This window comes from Lactuca saligna, chromosome 1 (genome assembly GCF_052625555.1).
Source record: "Lactuca saligna cultivar CGN05327 chromosome 1, ASM5262555v1, whole genome shotgun sequence".
Classification (NCBI taxonomy): domain Eukaryota; kingdom Viridiplantae; phylum Streptophyta; class Magnoliopsida; order Asterales; family Asteraceae; genus Lactuca; species Lactuca saligna.
In genome coordinates this window covers 11,873,146-11,896,649 of record NC_136417.1, presented here as the reverse complement: position 1 = coordinate 11,896,649, position 23,504 = coordinate 11,873,146, and the positions used below count along the sequence as shown (strand labels likewise).

Below are 23,504 nucleotides of genomic sequence, written 5' to 3'. Positions count from 1 at the left end.
AATTCTTGTAAATTCGACCATCCTTGTCATTTCTCCTCTCCCGGCCATCCCTTTGATCACCTTGAGTCCCCACTTGACTCACTTGGCGGCTGTAGTTCCCTTCCTCCGATTGCTCGGGAATCAACTCGGGTTGCTCAGTGGGCATAGTAGGTTCGTCCCTATTCAACATCCGCCTCATTTCTTCCCTTTGTTCAGCTAGCATAACCCGAATCATGGCTTGAACTCCAGCCATGGTGACAGGCTCAGGTGCAACTTCTTCTACAACAGGTATTTGCTGAACCACTATGGGTTGGTTCCTATTCTCATTTGCATTCACGTTTCCGCTACGGGTCCTTACCATCTTGATCTATACACCAAATAAGGTGAATCTAGACCCTTACATAGGATTGACGTTTAAATCATCCTTATCGCTCCGAAACGTTTATATGCTAGTTCTAATATCGTATTCGTACGTTTAGAATCCTAAACACATAAGGTTTCCAGATCCGGTCGGCAACAGACCATAGATCTGATCAAACTATAGCATAACAAATCATTTAGCACATAAAAGTAATTTAGGCATCATTCCTAAATTAAGCTAGTGCTCACACCTCACAAATATCGCTTAGCATTCTAAGTTTAAGTCTAGAAATAAATCCATATTCCTAGTTCGCTTAAATTAATGTTCTGATACCAACTGTGACATTCCTATTTTCACGGCCAGAAAAGACCGATTTTGTTTATGCTTTATAAAAATCAGAGTTCTTCTTTTAATAAAAATGTTGCGAAATTTGTTCCTAGAAAAACATGATAAATACGTTATTAAAACATTTCCGAAGAAACGTATTTTATTCATTTTAAAACGTTTGGGATGTCATCGTCAATACAAGAACATAAGCATAAACAGAACTTACATTTATTTACACTAGTGATCTACATCTCTTTAAATCTCTCAGTGTAAAGTGACTTCGTATCAACACCTGTGATATAAATAAACTGAGTGGGTCAGGTTGGGAAACCTGATGAGTACATAGGGTTTTCAACCCACAATAATATAATTATTATGTTTAAACAATCAAACAATCAACCCAATTACCCATCCCCATTATCTTCTTTAGTCTTAAGGATCTACCCTAAGAATCAGCTATTCCTCGTTTATTTATTCCTAAGGATCATCCTAAGGAATCGACACGAAGTCCATCATTACCAAGGCTTATAGAATATATCTGGTGAACACGTAGTCCGAAACAACTGGTAAACACTTAGTTTAAAAGTAACTAGTGAACACACTTAGTTCAAAATACCTAGTGAACACACTCAGTTCAAAGATACGTAGTGAACACACTCAGTTCAAAAATACCTAATAAGCACCTAGTTCAAAAATACCTACATGTTACGAACTTGCTATCATTCCACTGGACCGTCTAGTATCGTCCATAGTTGTCATCTATACTCCACTAGATGACTGGATCACTGAAAACACTGATGTCTCCCATCATGTTATCACAAAACAACTATTTCATCTACCCATGTTTTACCCAACACATTTTGTAGATATAAAATACATATACAGTTTAAATCATTTAAAACATGTATAAAAATCTTTTACCCAGCATAGACAGCAAGTATTTAGACAATATGCACACACAGCACGTAATTTATATTAAAATACTTCATATCTATGTGTAAGATGAAAGGGAATTATGCACTCACAACATTTAAATTATATAATAAATACTTCATATCTATGTGTAAGATGAAATGGACCATGCACTCACCTGAGAAGGTGGTGACTCGGTACTCGGACAACGCTTCGTTTACTTTAAAATAATTTCCTTCGACGAAACCTAGTATTATCACCAATAGATTTTAGTCTATTATTCGCCGAGACTAATTAATAGTCTAGCTATTATTACTATTATATAAGCGTTAAAAAAATACTTATATAACCCATAATAATAGCCCAAGTATTTATTATATATTCTTAATAACGTTAATATAAATAAATAAAAACTATATTAAAAATAGCGTAGATGTAGCTCACTTACAACGGGTTTTATAGAAAACCAAGATTTGCTTGGAGCAGGGTTTCCGAGCCGAAAAACTCTTCTTCTCGGAGCCATCCCGCCTCGTGCTAGGGAGGTTCCCTAGACTTTTCGGGGGATTTCGGGGCTAGAGAGAGGTTCTAGAGAGAGAGTAAAGAGAAGAAAGAATGGGAAAGGTGTGAAGAAAATGAGGGGGGGAGAGGTGGTATTTATAGGGTGAAAATGGTTGAACTTGGTGCCACATGTCACCATCTAGTGGCAAGAGTTGGGGAGAAAGCAATGGGCAAGATTGTGCCACATCACCCATTTTCGCACAACACACTTCCGACTTCTAAAATCCGTAACTTTCACATACGACCTCCGTTTTTGACGTTTTTGACGAGTCGTCGATATAAATTTCAGAATACCGCGATTTTTTTTTTCATTCCCGTCAGTCTTGTAGCACAGATATCATGGTCAAAAGAATTAAGTCAATGTTTGCAAAAGGTTTGCCGACGACATGTCGTCGGCATAGTTGGCCTTATAGCGACGACTAGCTTCGTAGGGATAGGTGTCGTTGGCATATGTCGGTATTCTTGTAGTGTGTCATTCGTAAGTTAATCCACATATCGGGTTATTTGTTGATTGTGGCGTATCCCATGTACAAATAGTGGCATGGACCCGATTTGGATGTATATATATATATATATATATATATATATATATATATATATAAGTTTAGGTTCTATGGAAAAAAAAACCCTAAAAAACCCTAAAAATCATTAAAATGCATAAAAAATATACTTAGAGATCACAAAACTTTTTTTTGAATTTTTTTTATCAAAAAATCGCAACTTTTAGGTCAAAATCGCTGAAAAAACATTCTGAAAATTTTTTTTTTCAGAAAAAAAATGATTTTTTATTTTTTTTCAGCGAAATTGTAAAGAATATTGAGATTTTTTGATAAAAAAATTCAACAAAAAGTTTTTTGATGTCTTGGTATTTTTTTATGCATTTTTTATAATTTTTAGGGTTTTTTTGTTTTCCAAATAACTCTTCCCTATATATATATATATATATATATATATATATATATATATATATATATATATATATATATATATATATATATATATATATATATATATATATATATATATATATATAGGTTTTATGGAAAACAAAAAACTCTAAAAAACCCAAAAAATCACTAAAATGCATAAAAAGTATACTTAGAGATCACATAACTTTTTTTTGAATTTTTTTATCAAAAAATCGCAACTTTTAGGTCAAAATCACTGGAAAAAATATTGAAATAAAAAAAATGGTTTTTTTTAGCGAAATTGTAAAAAATGCTGCGATTTTTTTGATAAAAAAATTCAAAAAAAAGTTTTGTGATGTCTTGGTATTTTTTTACGTATTTTTATGATTTTTAAGGTTTTTTTGTTTTCCAAATAACCATTCCCTATATATATATATATATATATATATATATATATATATATATATATATATATATATATATATATATATATATATATATATATATATATATATATAGAGAGAGAGAGAGAGAGAGAGAGAGAGAGAGAAAATGACAAAAATAACCATTTATACTAATGACATTACAAAAATAGCCAAAAAATATCCAAATTACAAAAATAGCCAACGATTTCGCAGATGGAAATGCCCCATCTGCGAAATCAGCATGCCATCTGCGAATGTACAAACATCTAAAGCACTGATGTGCTTTAGGTGCTTGTACATTCGCAGGTGGTTTTTTTTTTTTTTTTTTTTAAATTTTTTTGTGTATATATAGGGGTAATTTCGCAGATGGAGAAGGTCAATCTGCGAAATACTCTCATCCTATCTGCGAAATACTGAACTTTTTTGTAATTTTTTTTTTAGTTTGACTATGAATTGAATTGGTTTGAGTACGAAATCATGTTGCTATATAAAAAGTTTTGTAGAAAAATATCATTTTGGTTGTTATTTGTTTAGGAACTTTGTCTACAATTTGCTCAAAAAATCAAACCAATTCATTTCATAGTTAAAAAAAAAAAAAAAAAAAAAAAAAAAAAAAAAAAAAAAAAACAAAAAAGTTCAGTATTTCGCAGATAGTATGAGAGTATTTCGTAGATGGACCTTCTCCATCTGCGAAATTACCCCTATATATACACAAAAAAATTTTAAAAAAAAAAACCATCTGCGAATGTAAAAGCACCTAAAGTACAGCAATGCTTTAGAAGCTTGTACATTCGCAGATGGCATGCTGATTTCGCAGATGGGGCATTTCCATCTGCGAAATCGTTTGCTATTTTTGTAATTTGGATATCTTTTGGTTATTTTTGTAATGTCATTAATGTAAATGGCTATTTTTGTCATTTCTCATATATATATATATATATATATATATATATATATATATATATATATATATATATATATATATATATATATATATATATATATATATATATATATACACTACCTTATAATGTAAATCTCACATTTCTAAAATTAGATCCAATAAAATAATAATATTTTTTTAAGACTTTTGAAAATTTTAAGCTAAATGTACAAACAATTAGCTTTAAAATAATATTAAAATATATTAATTGGACCAGGATCCTTCCCATATCTTGGCATTTCCCTTGTAACTCATCTTGGCATTTCCCTTGTAACTCGGTAGTATATGGGAGGAACTGAGAAGTAAAACCATTTCTAAACATGAGTCAGCAAGTGAAATCAATGACCTACAACATTAAACAATCCAGTTAGCATGGATTCAACATAGACTAATTATTTAAAACAATGAATCCCTCGTAACAGGCCACTACAAAATTATAAAGAATGCAATCATTTATAAAAATATTATATACACATATCTTGTAACTGAGTAACAATACAAACGCATGAGAAACATGTTTCATTACCAACAAATATTTGTAAATTTATAAACTTATATAAAAAAAAAATAAACATCGATGGTGAGAGTGCAACGATCCAAGATGTTCTTACCAGGATATGAAGTTACCTACTCGAATTATCCGTATTTATATTTTTGTTCTTTTCACCATCAGCTTTTTCATCAAATCCTGAAATGCAAGAACGACAAATGAGTCTTGACAATTAAAAAAAATGCCCTAATTTAGGTCAAAAAGGACTAAAATCATAAATAAAAAATGTAGTGAACCAAGTGAAAAAATATTAAAGGCACAAATCTATGTTTGTGTTTGTCACCAAAAGATTAACCGAGAAGAAGAAGAAGAAAGAACACATATCTGTTTCCCCTCTTCTTCTCTCCGTACTTCGAGTCCATTACCTCTCCGCTAGATTATGTTGGTGCATATCGATATGTTTATATCTATCTTTGTAACCTCCATCTATATCCAAAGTGGAGACACCGGTGGAGATGGAAAAGTCGAATAAGCGGAGTGAAAGTTGTGTAAACTCCTAAAAACGCTACACGTAACAAAGAAACCATGTTGTTAGGTCTGAAAGAAAGAAAAAATGAAGTCCGATACTTACTTTAGATAGTGACTACATCTATTAGGAAAAATATTGTTTTCACAAGGGAATGGCAAACCCAATACCTGAACCAAGAATAATCATGAAGAACAGTAAGGTGCGATAAAGCAGCAAAATCGATTCCAGGGTTAGAGGGGGATCGTGGGTTTTGTTCTTTTAAATGAAAAATAATAAATCTGTGAGACAGGGGGTTAGATGGGATCAGATGGAAACAAAGGCACAGGATGTGTCTTTAGGAAGTGGAGACACTGGTGGACAAATGTAGAAGTTCCGGACCTTGAAACACAATTATGTAGTGGTTGTGCCTGGTGATTGAAACCATGGTGACTTGGTGGTGAGGCTATGCTTTCTAGTGGAGCAGCGAGCATTGTGTAGGGAAGTTAGGGTTGCTGGAGGTGCGGTGATAGAAAGAAGACGATGAAAAATGAAAGTTGCAGAGAAGGAAGGAGATTAACCTTGTGCATACCTTTGAAACAAATATCTGGATACAAACAGCAACAAACTTTCGTTTGGGGCTCTGAAGGTTTGATGAGTGGGGGTCTGTAATCGAACCTTTAAGTTAAGTTCAAACAATAGAAAACCTATAATCGAACCAGAAAAACTTAAAATCAAACCTTGTATTCTTATAGATAGAAAACCTATAATTGAAGTTTTTCTATGAGATGACGAACATGTGAAAGGGGAAGTGGATAGCAACTTAAAACAATCTGATCGCGAGATGGTGAAGATGAGGAAACCGGCAATCGCGGATGACGATGTAAGGGTATGATGGTAGTGTTCATTGTGGGGGAGAAAGGGGAGAATGGAAGATTTGTGGGTGGTGGTAGAGGCAGAGCAACAAACGACGACCTATCAGGATGCCATGGATTGGGGTTTTTTTTTAAAGATGATGTATCAATGGTTCTAAAGGTCGACATTAGGGGTTCCTTACACCCCGCTCCCGAGTTCAACTTAAAGTCGACATTAGGGGTTCCTTACACACCGCTTCCGAGTTCAACTTAAAGAGAGAAAAGAAAGAAAATGGGAGGAAATGAGGGGTGTAAGGAACCCATGTTTAGAAATGGTTTTACTACTCTGTTCCATATTAACTTGACAATATTTACAATTGGTTTAACATTTAGGGATGTGATCAATTACTTCATGAATTAGTGTGTTAATGATGGTGTTTATATAGCAGTAAGGTAAGAAGGAATCATCAATTTTTATCGGGTTAAGTTGTTGTTCGCAGGTTCAAGGGGTCCCTTCCTGAAGGGGAAGTATTCAAGAAATCATTATGTGTTTATTTTACATTTAATTTTTTTTTACGAATTACATATATTTATGTATGTTTTTCAATTCATTGGGTATATATTAATCTTTGAGTGTCTGGATTTATAGGAGGCGAAGGCTTTAGCCGTTGAATCAGACCTGGAAATTGTTTTTGGTGGTATGGTTTGAAACATAATCAGTGAATTAATTAAATATTGTTGATTTTTATGTTTGTTTTGAGGATTAGACATCATTTAATTGAAAAAAAATAGGGCATGTGGTAGATTATGTGACCCGTGACTTTTACAGCCACTTCATTAACCACTATTACCCTTGACACATTTCCAAAGCTTCATTAAAATTGAAGCTAGAGCAGTTTTGAGAAACATTAGTCTGGGATTAGGTTATTTACTTTTTGGCTTATAAGAGTGAATTAGTGGGAATTTACAAGCATCGGGTAATAACTTGATTACTATTGTGGGTATTATATGTTATTATAATTTATTAGGTTGTTTAATGGTTTTATGCTTGTGTGGTAGGTAAAGCCGGTTGCCTTAAAGAAGAAATTAAGCTGCCTTAACCCTTAAGTAAGAAATGGAAAAAGAAGAGAGATAAGTTCCAGCATTGGCAGCGAGAAGCCTGTGAAGGAGTAAATACTTCCATCCGGTTACATCTTTATAGTACACTGCTATTATTGGTGCAATAATGTTATGTATGTTATAACAATATTCAATTTTTTGTTTGTTTTTTTACAGTTTGTGTTTAGCTTGTTGGCATTCTCTAAAAAATATATTACGTTTCTAAAATAAATGATTGGTTTGCATTTAAATTAAAATATGATTTTAGCAAGTGAATTTGGCTTAAGCTTGAAAAACCTATCAAATAATTTAAAAATAGAGTTTACATGCTACTGTAAGGAAATCTAACTATTTTTAATAATATTATATTTTTAAGACGGCCAAACCGTTAAAATGATAGTACAAGTAACCAACAATAAAATAATAATATTACTTTTAAACCTTTAAAATCAAATCTAACTATTTCTAAAAACAGATTGAATATAATAATATTATATTTTTAAGACGTCCCAACCGTTAAAGTGATAATACAAGTAACCAACAATATAATTTTGTATCATTGAACAAATAACACCATAGTTTGATTATTTTGTCTTCGACATTTACTTTCTTTTGGAACATAACATTTTTGTAAAGATATTTAAGCATATCATTGAAAGAATTTATGCGCTCCGCCGCTTTGCGCGGGTACACTGTTACTATATATATATATATATATATATATATATATATATATATATATATATATATATATATATATATATATTACACACACTCGGTTACCCGCACAAAGCGGCTTTAGTCCTCGATAAATCCCATACTAATGCATTACACCCCTCTAACCATATTTCCGTTACAAATTAAGTTTTTAAAAATTACCAAATGGACCCTGCACTTAATTATTCTATTTATTTCATATAATTTGATTTATTTATTCATTATTTTTATTATAACTATTATTACTTTTATTATTTTATTTATTTATTTATTTATTCATTTACTATTATATTTATTTTTAATTTCATATATTTTTTAAAAGAAAAAAGTACCGGTAGTTGAGAAACAAGTGTTACAATATGCGAGTTTGGCCTCTTATGGTCAATTTGACCCACTTTCATCTTCCAAATTTATGTGAATAATTAAATCCAAAAAAGTATCGCATCGTTTCATTTTGTTATAATGTTTAATTTAGTAACATATGATTTCAGATCAAATATGGATTTTTCTAGTATTATGCTTCATTAGGTCACCATCACAGCAACTGTATGGAAAATGTGATATAATGAACTTTTTCCACTGGTTGATTCGAAGTTTGTTGATAATTTCATAGATGTTCCATTATAAATAAACATTTTTATTTATTTATTCTAACCGTCATGAGAAGAGATGAATCATGATAGTATCATTTTTATTTGTGTTTCTATGATACAACGACTGCAAGATATTTGGAGTTGCTCAATTGGGATGGCAAAATCATACATGGCGACATTAATGTAGGAGAATCGTACAAGTTGGACGATCACCTGCAACATTCATAACACAACATGTATATGTTCATAATTTGAATATATGTGTATTAAAATTACATTCTTTAGCATAATTAGGATATATATATATATATATATATATATATATATATATATATATATATATATATATATATATATATATATATATATATATATATATATATATATATATACTAGTCGTTTACCCGCAGAAAGCGGCGGGCAGCAAATAGTTCTTTTTGACACTTTTTTTCAGTAGACAATGTTTAGTTTCTTGCCATTTCACATTTCAAAAAGCTAAATGCTACTGACTAAAAGTAAATTGATACGAAAAACATCATTGATATATATATATATATATATATATATATATATATATGGGAACTCCATATTTAAGAAAGCTTGATATTTTTTTTTAACTAAAGGTATATTGATAAAAAAAATAGCACATTGTCATTTTCCATTCTAATTGGCTAAATGCTACTAACTAAAATTACAATGCTAAAAAAAAGTATATTTCCATTTCCCATATATTTAACATATTTTTATTTATTTATAGATTTATTGTTTATATACTTTATAGAGTTATACATTTAGCAACATTTTTATCAAAATTCTAAAAGGATATACTCTGGTATGAAGTAGGAATTATTGTTTTGACCGAAAAACAAAACCAGAACGGATTAAGATCGAATAAGCTATCGGGTTCAGTTCCCGGTTTTGTAAATTGGACTTATCCGGTTATCGGGTATTTTGGTCCAGTTCTTCAAGTTTTGGGCTTAATCAGTTCTGATGGTAATTGAAGGGTTTATTGTTTTCTCTATGTCTGATCAAACACACATACATACTTTTTTTTTGCCTTGTGGTTTCTGTTATTGAACAACAAAATAAAAATATAACATCTGTGTAGTCAACAAAAAATCTTTTATGTAATATTATATATAGTTAAGAAATAGTAGTATATCATATGTTAAGACAACCAATAAAGAAGTGATGATGTCACAATAACATCATTGAAAGTGGGTTGTGTGGAGTTTACAACCCACTGTGAGTAATATAAATAGCCTCTTCTACTTATAAACAACCCCTTCTACTTATAAAAATACCAAATATCCATTGGGTTTAAAAAAGAGTACCAAACAGCCCCGAAATACATATTATTTTACCAAAACAAAGTGTATATGTATTTTGGTCCTTTGTCATCAATACCAGAATCACTAATACCCAGAATCGGTAATACCCAAGCTGGTCACGTATTGGTATAACAGAACCAGTTTTCGATTTCTATTTGTGTTCAAATTTGGTATTTGGTTCTTCCTGTTTGGGTCGGTTACAAACCGACATCAAATGTGAGTTGGTTACAATATACCCCGAAATCATGGTTATCAATTCGTTAAACTGAAAAATAAATAAAAATAGAAAATTAAAATCAGACGATATTAAATAGATTACAGAATAAAGATATCGAGAAGCTCTTTCAGGATTGTTTAAAGCAACATAAAAACCACGTTATCTTCCAAGTATTCAAAAATTTGACATTTTTACCCCTTCTTGGCTATTCTGGCGTGATGTTGTTTTGGTGTCTTTTATTCCAATGGATTTTTTTTAATACATGTTTTCCATTAAAAAAAAAACGGTCATGTCCCCAATTCCTACACATGTATTAAAAAAGATGTTAAACCGTACCCTTCAATTTACTTGCAGATATCAACGTTGATGTTGCTTCATCATATACATGCTCCAACCTATATCAACAATAAAACTTAAAGATTAAAAGCAACACTTTACTAATACTTTTGCATGACACAATGTAAATCACAATGGTAAAAACTACCCTAATATCTTCATCTAGTTCTCAGCTTCCATTGATGCTCTTCCAACTTTATCCTACAAGAAAAAGAAAACTTTAAGTTACCGACTACCAAAACAGATTTGGGAATGGAAAGGTAGAAAAAAATAGACACGGTAGATCCGAATCCATGTAAAACAATGTCTAATAAATGTGAACTTCTTAACTTCATATAAATGCAACAATGCTCAAAGAGTGGACAATGTGTGTGAGGGTGGGGGAGGTTCTTTCTCATAAAAGTAGCAATCAACGATCTCAATACCAGAGAATATTATTAATAAAATCAACAATTTCGTAATCATACCTTCTTCCATTTCAACTTTTCCCCAACTTTCATCTTGTTTCCCATTTCCCCTATTAAAGATCTCAACTTGAAAGCAAATTAATAATGAAAAAAAGAGTTTTTCAATCAATAAACACTCATTAAAAACGATTTACAACCAACTTAATAGTGAAAAAATGTATTTTGAATCGATCAAAACAGGAAGACGATAATTTAATACTTGAATGTGTTTAAAAATAGGCTAGTAGAAGCACTTTAACTGTTATTTATAGTGAAGTTGGTGGCTACCCGGAGGCATAACCAAACCAAAGAGAAAACATAAATCAAATCAAAATAAAGTAATCCAGCCATAGCCTTGTTCTGATCTGTAGTCCCACATTAAGTATAAAGTACCATAAGTGATTCAAAACACATTTAAAACAAAGTAAACCCCACTACTCTAGAGAGTTCACGCACCAAAACATAAAAAACAAAAAATATGCACCCAACTTGGAATACATAGTAAAAATGTATAAAGGAAAATGCAGAAAAAGTGAGGTATTTCTATTGTTCTATAAACATGGTTTTAAACTCTAAAATACCTTACCCCCAACAGACATTTTATCAAGCAGTTGTCATACACCCTTAAAGTATCAAAACTGATAAGACTCTAATTAATCTATAGAAAATTTGTTAAAACAAGTCACCTAAGCAGCTAAAAAATCTAAGAACAAAAATTCCATTTGTTACTGCAGACAATGCTCTTGAACTTCCTGCTTTTTACAAGAATCGATCATTCAACCAGCCCAAAATAGAAAACAAAAAACTATACCAACAATCATGCTTCTGGAGCACCAGCTGCATTAGACACCATCTAAAATCAAATAAAAGACGAAAATCATAACCAAATTGTGAACATGAAAAGTAAGTGATATAAATTGATTTAATGTGGTGATGATAAGGTTACAGAGAAGAGGGGGGGGGTTAGGATTTTTCAGAAGGGGGAAGATAAATTGATTTAAGAGAGAGTTTGTATTTCAAAAACTGCATTCACATGAGAAAATAAGGGGAGGCATTCAAGATTTATTGAGATGAAAGAGACTTTGTCAAAACGAACGAGTCTCTTGATTTGAAAACCAAAATGTTAAAAGATAAAGAAAGACTATAGCCAATAAACATAGATCCATACCGCTATATGTGGTTTATTGTCAGAGTTTTGGTTAAAATCGCCAATCTGAATGCAAAGTCGCAAATAGTGAAGAGAACCAAGTGATTACAATGAAAACGTTAAGGGAAATAAATCAGAGAGAAAGAGTAGTTGAAGATTGCACTGTGTGATTCTGGTGATGACCCCATGGCGGTGGGTGGTTGAAGGTGACACCACCACCATTGGATTAAAAAGGTCACTGTAAAGTGTTTAATCATAGATATGAGAGATGATTGAGGAAACCGATACCAGTTCATCGAATCCACTATCCATCCCCAAAAATATGAAATAGCCTTTATATTGAAACCAGATAACATTTCGATTGAGAGAAAGGGATTTATATTGAAACCAGATAACATCGTTCGATTGAAAGAAAGGGATAAGACAATTTCATACTTACCTTTCTTGTTAACGATCACAAAGAAGAGGAGGGGAGATATAGGGCAAAGGAGACGATATATGGGCCAAAGATAAGGCATTTCAAAATTCAAATCGTGGCCTATCTATACGCACGTGATATAAAAAGGAGTTGAGTTAAACAAACTAACAAACTAACGATACATATGGAAAGATATAAAGGTGGAGGAGCCGAGACTCTTATTTGACTTTTCACAGGATAAGATTGGCATAACTTCTGAGTTTTTTGAAATGCATAGAGCTGTTGTAAATATGGTTTTAAGGGGTGTACCTCTTAAAATTCTGCATTTGAATGTAAATGCTTATTAAGATACTAGCCGTCTACCCGCGCAAAGCGGCGGGGCACGTGAGTTCTTTCGGTGATATGTTTCCATTACAAAATTGTTATGTTAAAAAAAAGTACATGTTGAAGACAATATAATCAAACTATGGTGTTATTTGTTACATCATGCATCAAATAACCAATAAAAAGCAACCAGTCAAGACGATACAAAATATTAATCGTGCAATACTTCTTTATACACCACATTTGCTGTATAAACCCCATCACCTTTTGAATTTTCGTTAGGCTGTACTAATACTTTTGTATTGCAACGTGAAACCCCTCTGGACAATGCAACATAAAGTTGTCCATGCGAGAATACTGGTTCTGGAAGATAGATACCTACATATGGAATTGTTTGTCCCTGAGCTTTATTGATTGTCATTGCAAAGCACGATCGAATAGGAAACTGTTTCCTCTTTAGCTTGAATGGGAACATATCATCATCAGATGGACATAAAGGAATCTTAGGCAAAAATATCCTTGTTCCTGCATGTTGACCAACAGCTATTTCTGCATCAATAACATTTTGCTGAAAGCTTCTACATATCAATCGGGTGCCATTACACAACCCATTTGCTGGGTCAATATTCCGTAACAGTATTATCGGACATCCAACTTTTAATCGAAGGTAATGCGGAGGTAAACCACTAACACTGATCGAGTTTAAGAATTCCAACGGATAGAAGCCATTTTTATCATCTATGGCTTCATCGACACTATAGTAAATTCTCTCTTCTCCTTGAAATCGATCGATCATGTAATCGTTAATCGCATCGACACTATCATTTTTTGTAGATAATATTGCCCGCGATATGATATAATCTGATTCAGACCTATTAAATTCCAATGAGGGAAACACTGCATCAATCAAAGAATCTAATGATTTTTCTTTATCAGTGTATGGAATGACCATATCATCAGGGATGCGAATAAAACTTCCGTCCACTGTTTCTTCAACTCCATCACCAACCCGTAATAGAAAGTTTGAGAACCATGGATCAGTAAGTGCTCTCATATTTATTGTTAACCGCAACTTTATAATCGAAGACCAAAGAGGCGACATTCGTAGGCTAGAGTCTACAATTTGTGCTCGTGTCCCACGTCTTACGACTGGCAATACTTGTCTAAAATCGCCTCCCAGAACCATTATCTTTCCACCAAAAGGGAGTGCCACCCCAGTGATATCTTGCATTGTCCGATCAAACGCCTCCACCACCTGTCGCTTTGCCATCGATGCCTCATCCCATATGATTATTTTTGCAAGCCGAAGTAGTTGAGCGGTACCGCTTTGTTTTTGGATTCTACAGAATGAGTTATTATCTGGAGTTAGAGGAAGTTTGAAACGCGAGTGAGCTGTTCTCCCCCCAGGCATGTTATTAGCCGCAACACCCGATGAAGCTGTGGCGAGTGCAATATGACCAAGTTTGCGTATATTAGCAAGTAAAGCTTTGTACAGATATGTTTTTCCTGTTCCGCCAGGACCATCTATGAAGAACACTCCTGTACAATCAGTACACACATGCCTCATGATCTCATCATATGCATATTTTTGTTCAGGATTGAGAAACTCTTTGGCACGCAAATGGTCATCTTCCACAATTATAGAGCATTCTTCTTGTACCTCTCGAAAAACTCCAGACTGAAAATTCAAATCGGTGTTTACAGTCGGGAGATCAAAGTTATCAAGCTTGTTACCCATAGACTGTAGGAATACGCTTATGTCTGTAAGGACCATATTTTGTACTCGATTGACATTATCGTATTGTCTACTATAATCTTCGGAGAGAGAATTGTAGTGGGAATTCCATATCTTGCGAACATCTCCAGGATCACAAAAAACTAATATCGTTGCAAACAACCTTCTGAGAGCATTTGGAAACTGAAACAAGGAGGCCTCTACAAGACACTGCGATAAACTATCATCTGTCTCTATTAACCCTCTTTCAAGAGCCGCTTTTCGAAATGTGGGATGTCTTACGTTATTGACTGTGTACAGATCTTCAAAACATGTAGGACCCCTAACATGACATAATAACACACGTAGATAGTATCGCTCACCTTCAGCAGGATTTGCAGAAACCAAACGACCAACTGCTCGTGATACTTTTCGAGGATTCCATAGACGCGATTCTTTATTCCATGTGAAGTGTTTAGGAAAATCTTTGTATAAATGTTCTCTTGCATTAACGTTATCTTTATTCATCTTGAAAAATGCAGTCAACATTGATCTCTTATCTTTCTCCCTCTCAACAACTGATTTCATTCCATCATCATCAGTGAACCTAACCAACTGTTGGTTTGGAAGATGCAATTGCAAAGTGATCACATTAGGGTGGATTTGATTAAGAGAAAAGCTAAAAATTCGCCATACTGCTTCTGGAGCGGAGACGTATCGTGCATCCTGAAAACGTTTTATCTCATTGATAACAACAGGTTGTGCATCTGGATCAATATGGATAACTTGCTTGTCATGACCCTTGTAAATATACTTAAAGATGTATTTCACTGATGTTATACTCGAGCAAACCTCAACATTTAGATGGCAGTTGAACATCATCAACAACTTTGGGTTATATGGGACAACCCATCTATTATCCATCATAATACCTTGTTTATTCACAGCAATTCCATTATCTCTCCTTCGATAAACCGGATATGTGTCCTTTCCTTGTGTTGTGGCTTCGTTGAATTGTCGAGGGTATCTAAAACGACAAGTTGGTGGATCACCTTGCATACAAGAACATTTTTTGTTTAATGTACCACAAGGACCATGTATCATGTGTGATTTGACCAGATCGTGTAGTATAGGATACTTTGTCGGGTTTGGAATTTCGGCACACACATACTTGTCATAATGGTCTGTATTGGTGAGCTTCCATTCAGGTTTCATTATTAAGAGAAAATGAGCATGTGGTAAACCACGTTTCTGGAACTCTATTACATAAACATATGCACTCACCACACCAAGGACGTGCCTCTTCAAGAGTTGTTCCTTAAGGTCATGTAACTTAGCACGAAAAACTCTTGCAACCAGATCTGGTCTATCTTGTGCTGTTTGAAAATGAAGTAACTCATTTTGGATTTCAGGCCAATTCGGATTGCACGTTATTGTAAGGAATATATCAGGTTTCCCTCCATCTTGAACTAAAGCCATAGCATCGAGAAATCGTCGTCGCATGTCACGAGGACCTCCGATGAAACTTGCTGGCAAAACAACACGTTGCCCAATCATACTTGCTTGTACCTCACCGGCATTGACACAATCCACAACACCTTGGTATAACTCCGCTCTTATTGTAGATTGGTTTTTTCTACAAAATTCCAAACGCGAAGTCTCAATCTTGATGTAGATATCTACCACAAATTGTTGTAATAATCTCCCTCCTAACATAATTACGTTCAAGTTTGATCGAATCTGCAACTTGTAACAGTAGTACTCCCGCATAGTTACAGTTTTCCTACCCGTTCTTATATCAGTCTCTACATAATGATTAAATTGAATAAATTATATCAATTTTTACATTTGTAAAATTTAACAATATTAAAATTGTGGCTATGCGTACCTTCTAGATCTTCATCGAAGATTTGGTCGTCATTAACCATCTCATTGAATGAAACCCCTTGCCTTAGTATGTTAGAATGCCATCCAGGCTCACCATTTGGAAAGAATAAAGGATAACACAATGGGTCATAACATCCCCAATAAGATTGAATTGTTTTTGGTTTGTCGGACCTTCCATATACTATAATACTTCTTTTATATGCGGTTATGTTGTCATTGCCTTCAATCCAAATACCAGCAACCTGTGAAATTATACAATAGAAAAAATATGATTAAAACTGGTACGTAATTTGCATAGTTATATTTAATACATGAAACATCTTTTTTCTCAAAAACATATGTACATAATTAATTTCAAACCTCGGATGTGGTTGGCCGGTTGTACACCCTTTGGTCTAGTTCTACTGATGCATTTAAAGTGACTCTGTAATTGTCGAGCGGTCCTAGATCAGCAAGGCTACGAAATATTGCAACGTATGGGTTTGTAGCAAGAACGCGAGTCAAAATTTCAACAATTGGTTTAGCAAGATTCTTCCATTCGAGTCTATTTGACATCTCAGCTTCAACATCGTAAAAATACAATTGTAAGAACTTAGGTTCATCCTTTTTCCTTGGAACTAACTGATCGATTCTATGGTATATCCCTCCATTCACACAAAAAGTGTATACCCCAGATGTCATATTGGCCATCGATTCATCCACTTCTACGCCCATTGATGCAAATGAATAGTTGGTGTTGTATGCACGTATATTCTTTCTAAACAATTTGCCTAATTTTGTTTCTGAGGTGAAAAGATTGTGTAATTCGTCAGGAATAGATGAGTCTGCCAACTTTGTCTTTCCACTCATGCAACAAAAGCCAGCAGATTCAAATTGTAGTCGTTTTGCCCCACAATAACTACATATATCATTGAACTTCACCACACGATGTTTTTTACGGATACCGGCGAAAACAAAACTATATGGATCATCCGAGATGCTACCATTTTGTACTGATGGAGTGACATTGCCATGGATACAACCTTGTGGATCTGTAGACATTTTATTCATTAGTTAAATGTAATATAAATAAAATTAAAATAATTACACATAATTATTAGCCAATATATATGATATTTTTCGGTAAAAATCAAATACTGACCTATTGATGTTGAAATTTGAGTTATCAATTCATCGCGTGGAGGTAGTATTACGTCAGGCTGACTTTGAATACCTACGTATAAACAAAAATTTCTCATTAAGAATGTAAATTATGAAAGATTATGGTTAAATGTAATGTTGTACTACTTAGATTGTAATATGATAACTTCAGACATAGTTACCTGGTTTTGTTATGGTTGGTTCCGTCTGACGTTGATAAGGGTTTCTATTATAAATCAACTTTTTTTGACCAAAATCCATTACACATGTAGGAGATGCATTGGTAATATCCACCAGATTCCTATTTACTGTTGGCACATTTGACAAAAATGTTGCGTTTTGACTATTTCCTTCCCCATTAGCTATTCGTCTCATTTTGTTTTTCTCCTTTCGTCGTTCATAACATGCCTTATTATATGCTTTTCGTTTTTCTGCAATATTTTTTTAAATGAAAAATGTATAACGATGATATACTAATAATGATTGTAAATATGTGATATACCTTTTGTATTTTCTGCATCAATTTGGATAACATTATTATGTTTATTTTCTTTACCGTCAAACCTCATTGCAAACTGTAAAACACACAAAAAAATGTATACTTTATTTTATACATAACAAATCAAAAAGTATGATTATTCAAATACGAAATTTATTACCATTTGTTTTTGTTATAATAGTTTAGATCAAAACCAAATTTTATTTATGTGTTTCTGGTAATGTGAATGGTCTATAAGGAGATGATGCTTGAGTTGCCGACATATATTGGTTTGATGATACTTCTTTTCTTAGGTGAAGCTAGTTACTTTGAAACACGTTGCATCTAACTAAAAAAATACTATAAATAGTAGACTTTTTCATCATATAGTACTTGAATAAGAGATAATTTAAAGTTAAATACACATACCTGTTTGATTTTGATGAATCCGATAGAGCAGATGGTTTTTGTGAAGCCGATAGAATATATGTAGTTTATGCATGTACAAAGGAACACAAAGTGAGTGTGAATGGTGTATAATCGAGAAAGTAAAAATCGTAAATAGAAAACATACGCAGTAGCAGACTGTAGAACCGATGAAGCCTTCTTATATGTTAAATTATAATTATAGAATATGTTTGCAATTGGCGCCTATGGTTCATCTACTACGCAAATATCTCTCTCTCTCTCTCTCTCTCTCTCTCTCTCTATATATATATATATATATATATATATATATATATATATATAGGTTAAAAGTTTGTTATGAAAGGATTACATATAGTTCATACTTATGTGTATATTTATAATAAAATTTGAAAATTCGTAATCCATTTTGATTTACTTTTATCTTATTAGTTGAAAAGTATTCAAAATTATACCGGGAAACAAAATAAGATTTTTTGTTTTGAATTGGTTTTACATGTAATTCAATTTTAATTATTATTTTTGTAGATTCTTAAAAAAAAAAAATAGGAATTGCATGAAAAAATGTATAAAATTCTCTTACTTTTTCCTTGTTTTTTAATACAGGTCTAATAATTTAATCAGAGTTGGAAGTGGATACAGTTTGATGGACGAAAACCAGTTATCACTGAAAAACGATGAAGTAGCATATAGCTTTAATTATGGATATGAATTTTTTATTTTTATTTTAGTAACCTATTTGGTTTTTTAGCATTTATTTATTTTTTTAAAATTTTAGTATGAATATAGGTTAATCCAGTTGGAAGTGGATGCAGTTTCATGGGGATAAACACTTATTACTGAAAAACGATGAGGTAGTTGATCGAGAAAGGATAGAGGTGAATATCGATGGATGTGGATTCGCATATGAAATCAATTGTGTTCGCATCTATGAAATCAGTTCGCATATGACATCAATTGAGTTCGCATTTGGTTTTGTGGGTCAAAACAGTTCGCATAAGAAGTTCACGATTTGTTGTTTGAGGTTAATTGATTTTGATTTCGCAAGCTTGGAGTCGGAGATCTGGATTGTGTTCGCATCTATAGAATGCGAGGAGAATTTAATGGTGATATTCAGTTCGCATTTGGTGACACAAGTACGTGGTTGATGATTTTTGGTTAGTTCGCATTTGAAATCAGTTGGTTTCGCATTTGGGTTCGTATCTGGGTTTCTCAAACAACTGAAATGCGAATATGAGACAACTGATTAATTTCTCAGTTAATGCGATGAAATGCGAATGAACTCAAAGACGGATGGATGCAAGATGCGAAGAACTTGAATGAAAATGCGAAGTTTTTAATGTATAAATGCGAATTGGGGAAGAAAGCTAAGAGTTTCGCATTTGGCCCCTGATCTTTTCAAGAAATAATATAAGTGGTCCAACTTCGCAAAATGGGGTCATAAAAAGACAAAAGTGCAGAATTTTCATTTCGCATCCCTGTAGTCTTCGCAAAATGGAAAATTTTACCCAGTTCCACCTTATAAACCCTGCTATAAATCTCACTGCCATGAAGTATTTCCCTTATATATATATATATATATATATATATATATATATATATATATATAGTAAGTCAAAAAGAAAATAAAAACACCACATTCACGAATGAAAAGTTAACAAATTAACAAAACCAATAATAAAACTTAAAACTGATAAAAGATATAATGTGGTAAAACCATATGTGTTAAAAGTTCCACAACTGAATTGAAAACACGGGAATTAAAAAAGTTTTCAAGAAAATCTTTTTCTAATACTCTCATCAATATCTAGCTCTAATCCTATCAGCTTCATACATTTGTGGTTCAATATCAAAGTCGGTTAAAACAGTAGAAACCAATAAATTACCTGCAAAAACATGAAACATGTGGCATAAAATTTAATAATATGTATTTACAATTTGGAATATGTTGATATTAATATAAATTATATACTGATCATATTTTTTAACTGACCCAAATTGTTGTGGACCAGCTTCATGCAAGAAACATAGAGTATGGATTTGTTGTATGTTGCAACAATAACCTTAATCATAAGGTTTGCTGGTACGTTATACAACAATAACTTTGTTACGTTCCCCCTATTAAAAGGTAATGCTGTTTAAACTCTTATAATGAATGATAATAAATTTAATAAAAAACTATGTTGTTTTAAGTGTTTTTTGAATACATATATACTTACGTCTCATCTTGGAGAATTAACTCAAATGATCGCAGCTGTCTGATTCGATTTCCCCATACTATTCTTCCAACCACATCTAAAAAACATATTTTCTTGTTAAATTTATAGTAGATGATATAAAAATGATTAAAGAAAAGATATAAATATACCAACAAGCCTTCTTTTATTTGTATGATCTTGTGCAACAGTTGTGACAGTAGACACAATTGGATAAAGTGGATATCCATTGGCAAAATCGCTTGCTAACCGAGTAAAAGTTGTGGCATGGTTTATCATTATCGCCTTATCACTGGTGCAGATTTTGTACTGTTGGTACATTGGATTGTCCAAATGGTATTCATCAACTTGGAAATGTTGCACAGAGAATACATTTCCTTTCAGATTCATGTTTCGATATCCGGGCACTAAATGGCGAGGTATGATTGCTAATATTTTTTCTCTCTGGTGTAAATAACAAAATGGTAATGGTATTATTTACAAAATTAAACTTTTAATAGAAGTTGAATATTTTAATTGGAAAAAAACCTTACCTGGCGATCTATCATCCACAAGAGCATCCTGTTGTTTTCCATGTCCTCCCAAACATACAATACTCTAACACTTGTAATGTTCCACCATTCATATATTTGCCCCAAAGCAGAAAATTCATTAACAGTAGTATGATAAATATCCATTTCAACTGAAAAACACTTCAGTTAATAATTGCTATACTTGATGGTTTTTCTAATACATATTGCTTGTACTATGAAATAAAGTAAAAGTTCAATACCTGTTTGATTCTGATATAGCATATAGAACAGATGGTTTTATGAAATCAATGGAACAAATGGTTTGATGGTAAAGTATGGAAGCAAGATTCGTAATCTTAAATACGTATATATGTACAGATTACAAAACATGTTTGTTATTAATGGATGAGATAGATTTAATGTATATCATCAGTTTTTTTTTTTAAATGACAATTTAAAAAATCCTAATCAGTTTGGATAGAATTTGAAGTGCTTATCTGATAAGCACTATGATAATTTCGAAGTTAGTGTTATCTTTTTCTAATTAATAATGATATAAACTGTAAAGATAATTTCGAAATTAATATGTTGACTAACATTGATCCTTAAAATTTGGGATATGAATGGTTTTGAGCGGGAAAATATTGACACCTGGGTAACCCTCTACAATAAATACCTATGTTTGCTTCTCTGAAATTCGATAATGACTTGATTCTTCCACCTGGGAAGAAGGTATGTTCACATATTTTTTGTTTTCTCTTTTGATTTAATTGTTACGTTGTAACTAATACTACTTTTGACATAGAAAAACGGCCATAATGTCGAACTCAAGTAGCATTGTAAATAAGCAGGAATGTGATCAAATCATCCTTCAACTTTGTATGCATGAGAAACATGAGAAAGAAAAGAAAAGGGAATGGGCATTGCTAAATTGGAATTGGGATGAGGTTATTGATATTCTAAGTTCTGAAGATGAAAAGCTGGATGATGAAGCTGTGGAAAAGTCTGACACATTAGATTCAACAAAACCAAAAACTTTGTCACCACCACTGAAGAGACCCCGTGTCAAAGTTCAAAGCCGAAACAGATGTTATAGGCTTCGTGATGAAGAAGATGGTGAATTTCCTGTTGATGTCGGGTAAGATCATTTGTACTTTGTTTTACAAACGATCATGAAAAACTGTTTTTTTTATATATTTCAAGGATCAAGAAACTTATGAATGCCTTAAATTTTATTTTTTTGTCAGGAGTGGTTTGATTACTGTTGCAGCTGAAAACCAGCCATCTCAGGATGATGAAGATGCAGTTGTTAACACCTAAGTTTTTTTAGTAGATTTATTTGATGTTGGAATTTTTATGGTTGTCTTTTTTTTGGATTGTTTCAAATAAGTAACATGTTTTTATGGTGTTGTTTTTCCTTTGCTATTACATTATTATTTTCTGGGGTATAAATGCATGCCTTGTTTTTATGTCTTTTAAAAGGCAACCAATGTCACACAATCCATAGGTATTTATTGTAGAGGGTTACCCAGGTGTCAATATTTTTCCCGCTCAAAACCATTCATATCCCAAATTTTAAGGATCAATGTTAGTCAACATATTAATTTCGAAATTATCTTTACAGTTTATATCATTATTAATTAGAAAAAGATAACACTAACTTCGAAATTATCATAGTGCTTATCAGATAAACACTTCAAATTCTATCCAAACTGATTAGGATTTTTTAAATTGTCATTTAAAAAAAAAAACTGATGATATACATTAAATCTATCTCATCCATTAATAACAAACATGTTTTGTAATCTGATTAAATGTCACACATATGACATTTAATCAGAAAATCGATCATTCTTCAAATATGACATTTAATCAGAAAATCGATCTAAAAATGAGACATTTGGTGTTTATCGATTTTTCAGGGTCGACGGGTTGTATGAAAAGCGAAGGCTGAGTAATTGAAAATTAGAGGATCGATGGTTGCTACTAATTGCTTGTAACTGGTATTGGTTTCATATCGATGGATGTGGATTCGCATATGAAATCAATTGTGTTCGCATATATGAAATCAGTTCACATATGACATCAATTGAGTTCGCATTTGGTTTTGTGGGTCAAAACAGTTCGCATAAGAAGTTCACGATTTGTTTGAGGTTAATTGATTTTGATTTCGCAAGCTTGGAGTCGGAGATCTGGATTGTGTTCGCATCTATAGAATGCGAGGAGAATTTAATGGTGATAT

At 32.6% G+C, this 23,504-nt stretch overlaps 3 protein-coding genes and 1 long non-coding RNA gene across 8 annotated transcripts; 1 reads left to right on the top strand and 3 right to left on the bottom strand.

The window, feature by feature from the left end:
* Positions 1–9,942: 9,942 nt before the first annotated feature.
* On the bottom strand, positions 9,943–12,714 carry LOC145007358 (uncharacterized). Of its 4 annotated transcripts, none has more exons than XR_013662983.1 (5): positions 12,587–12,714; positions 11,022–11,853; positions 10,703–10,755; positions 10,555–10,613; positions 9,943–10,266 (listed from the first exon to the last, which is right to left on the bottom strand). It is a non-coding gene; the product is annotated as an uncharacterized LOC145007358 (long non-coding RNA). The 4 variants fall into 4 exon arrangements; XR_013662981.1 differs by lacking the exon at positions 12,587–12,714 and adding an exon at positions 12,169–12,580; XR_013662985.1 differs by lacking the exon at positions 12,587–12,714 and adding an exon at positions 12,436–12,580.
* Positions 12,715–12,737: 23 nt separating this feature from the next.
* On the bottom strand, positions 12,738–18,292 carry LOC145002644 (uncharacterized). Its single transcript, XM_078961875.1, has 8 exons — positions 18,278–18,292; positions 18,133–18,205; positions 17,813–18,061; positions 17,632–17,703; positions 16,851–17,521; positions 16,492–16,732; positions 13,336–16,408; positions 12,738–12,885 (listed from the first exon to the last, which is right to left on the bottom strand). The coding sequence occupies exons 1-8, from the start codon at positions 18,290–18,292 to the stop codon at positions 12,738–12,740; spliced, it is 4,542 nt and encodes a 1,513-aa protein (XP_078818001.1).
* A 2,042-nt stretch (positions 18,293–20,334) lies between these two features.
* Positions 20,335–21,029, bottom strand: LOC145002638 (uncharacterized). Its single transcript, XM_078961869.1, has 4 exons — positions 20,903–21,029; positions 20,754–20,829; positions 20,528–20,652; positions 20,335–20,420 (listed from the first exon to the last, which is right to left on the bottom strand). The coding sequence occupies exons 1-4, from the start codon at positions 21,027–21,029 to the stop codon at positions 20,335–20,337; spliced, it is 414 nt and encodes a 137-aa protein (XP_078817995.1).
* Positions 21,030–21,516: 487 nt separating this feature from the next.
* LOC145048221 (uncharacterized) lies at positions 21,517–22,727 on the top strand. 2 transcript variants are annotated; one of them, XM_078996660.1, is made up of 3 exons: positions 21,517–21,994; positions 22,114–22,400; positions 22,510–22,727. In XM_078996660.1, the coding sequence occupies exons 1-3, from the start codon at positions 21,941–21,943 to the stop codon at positions 22,580–22,582; spliced, it is 414 nt and encodes a 137-aa protein (XP_078852786.1). In that variant the 5' UTR covers positions 21,517–21,940; the 3' UTR covers positions 22,583–22,727. The 2 variants fall into 2 exon arrangements, with proteins under 2 accessions (XP_078852786.1, XP_078852794.1); XM_078996668.1 differs by having other exon boundaries at positions 22,068–22,400.
* The last annotated feature ends 777 nt before the right edge of the window (positions 22,728–23,504 follow it).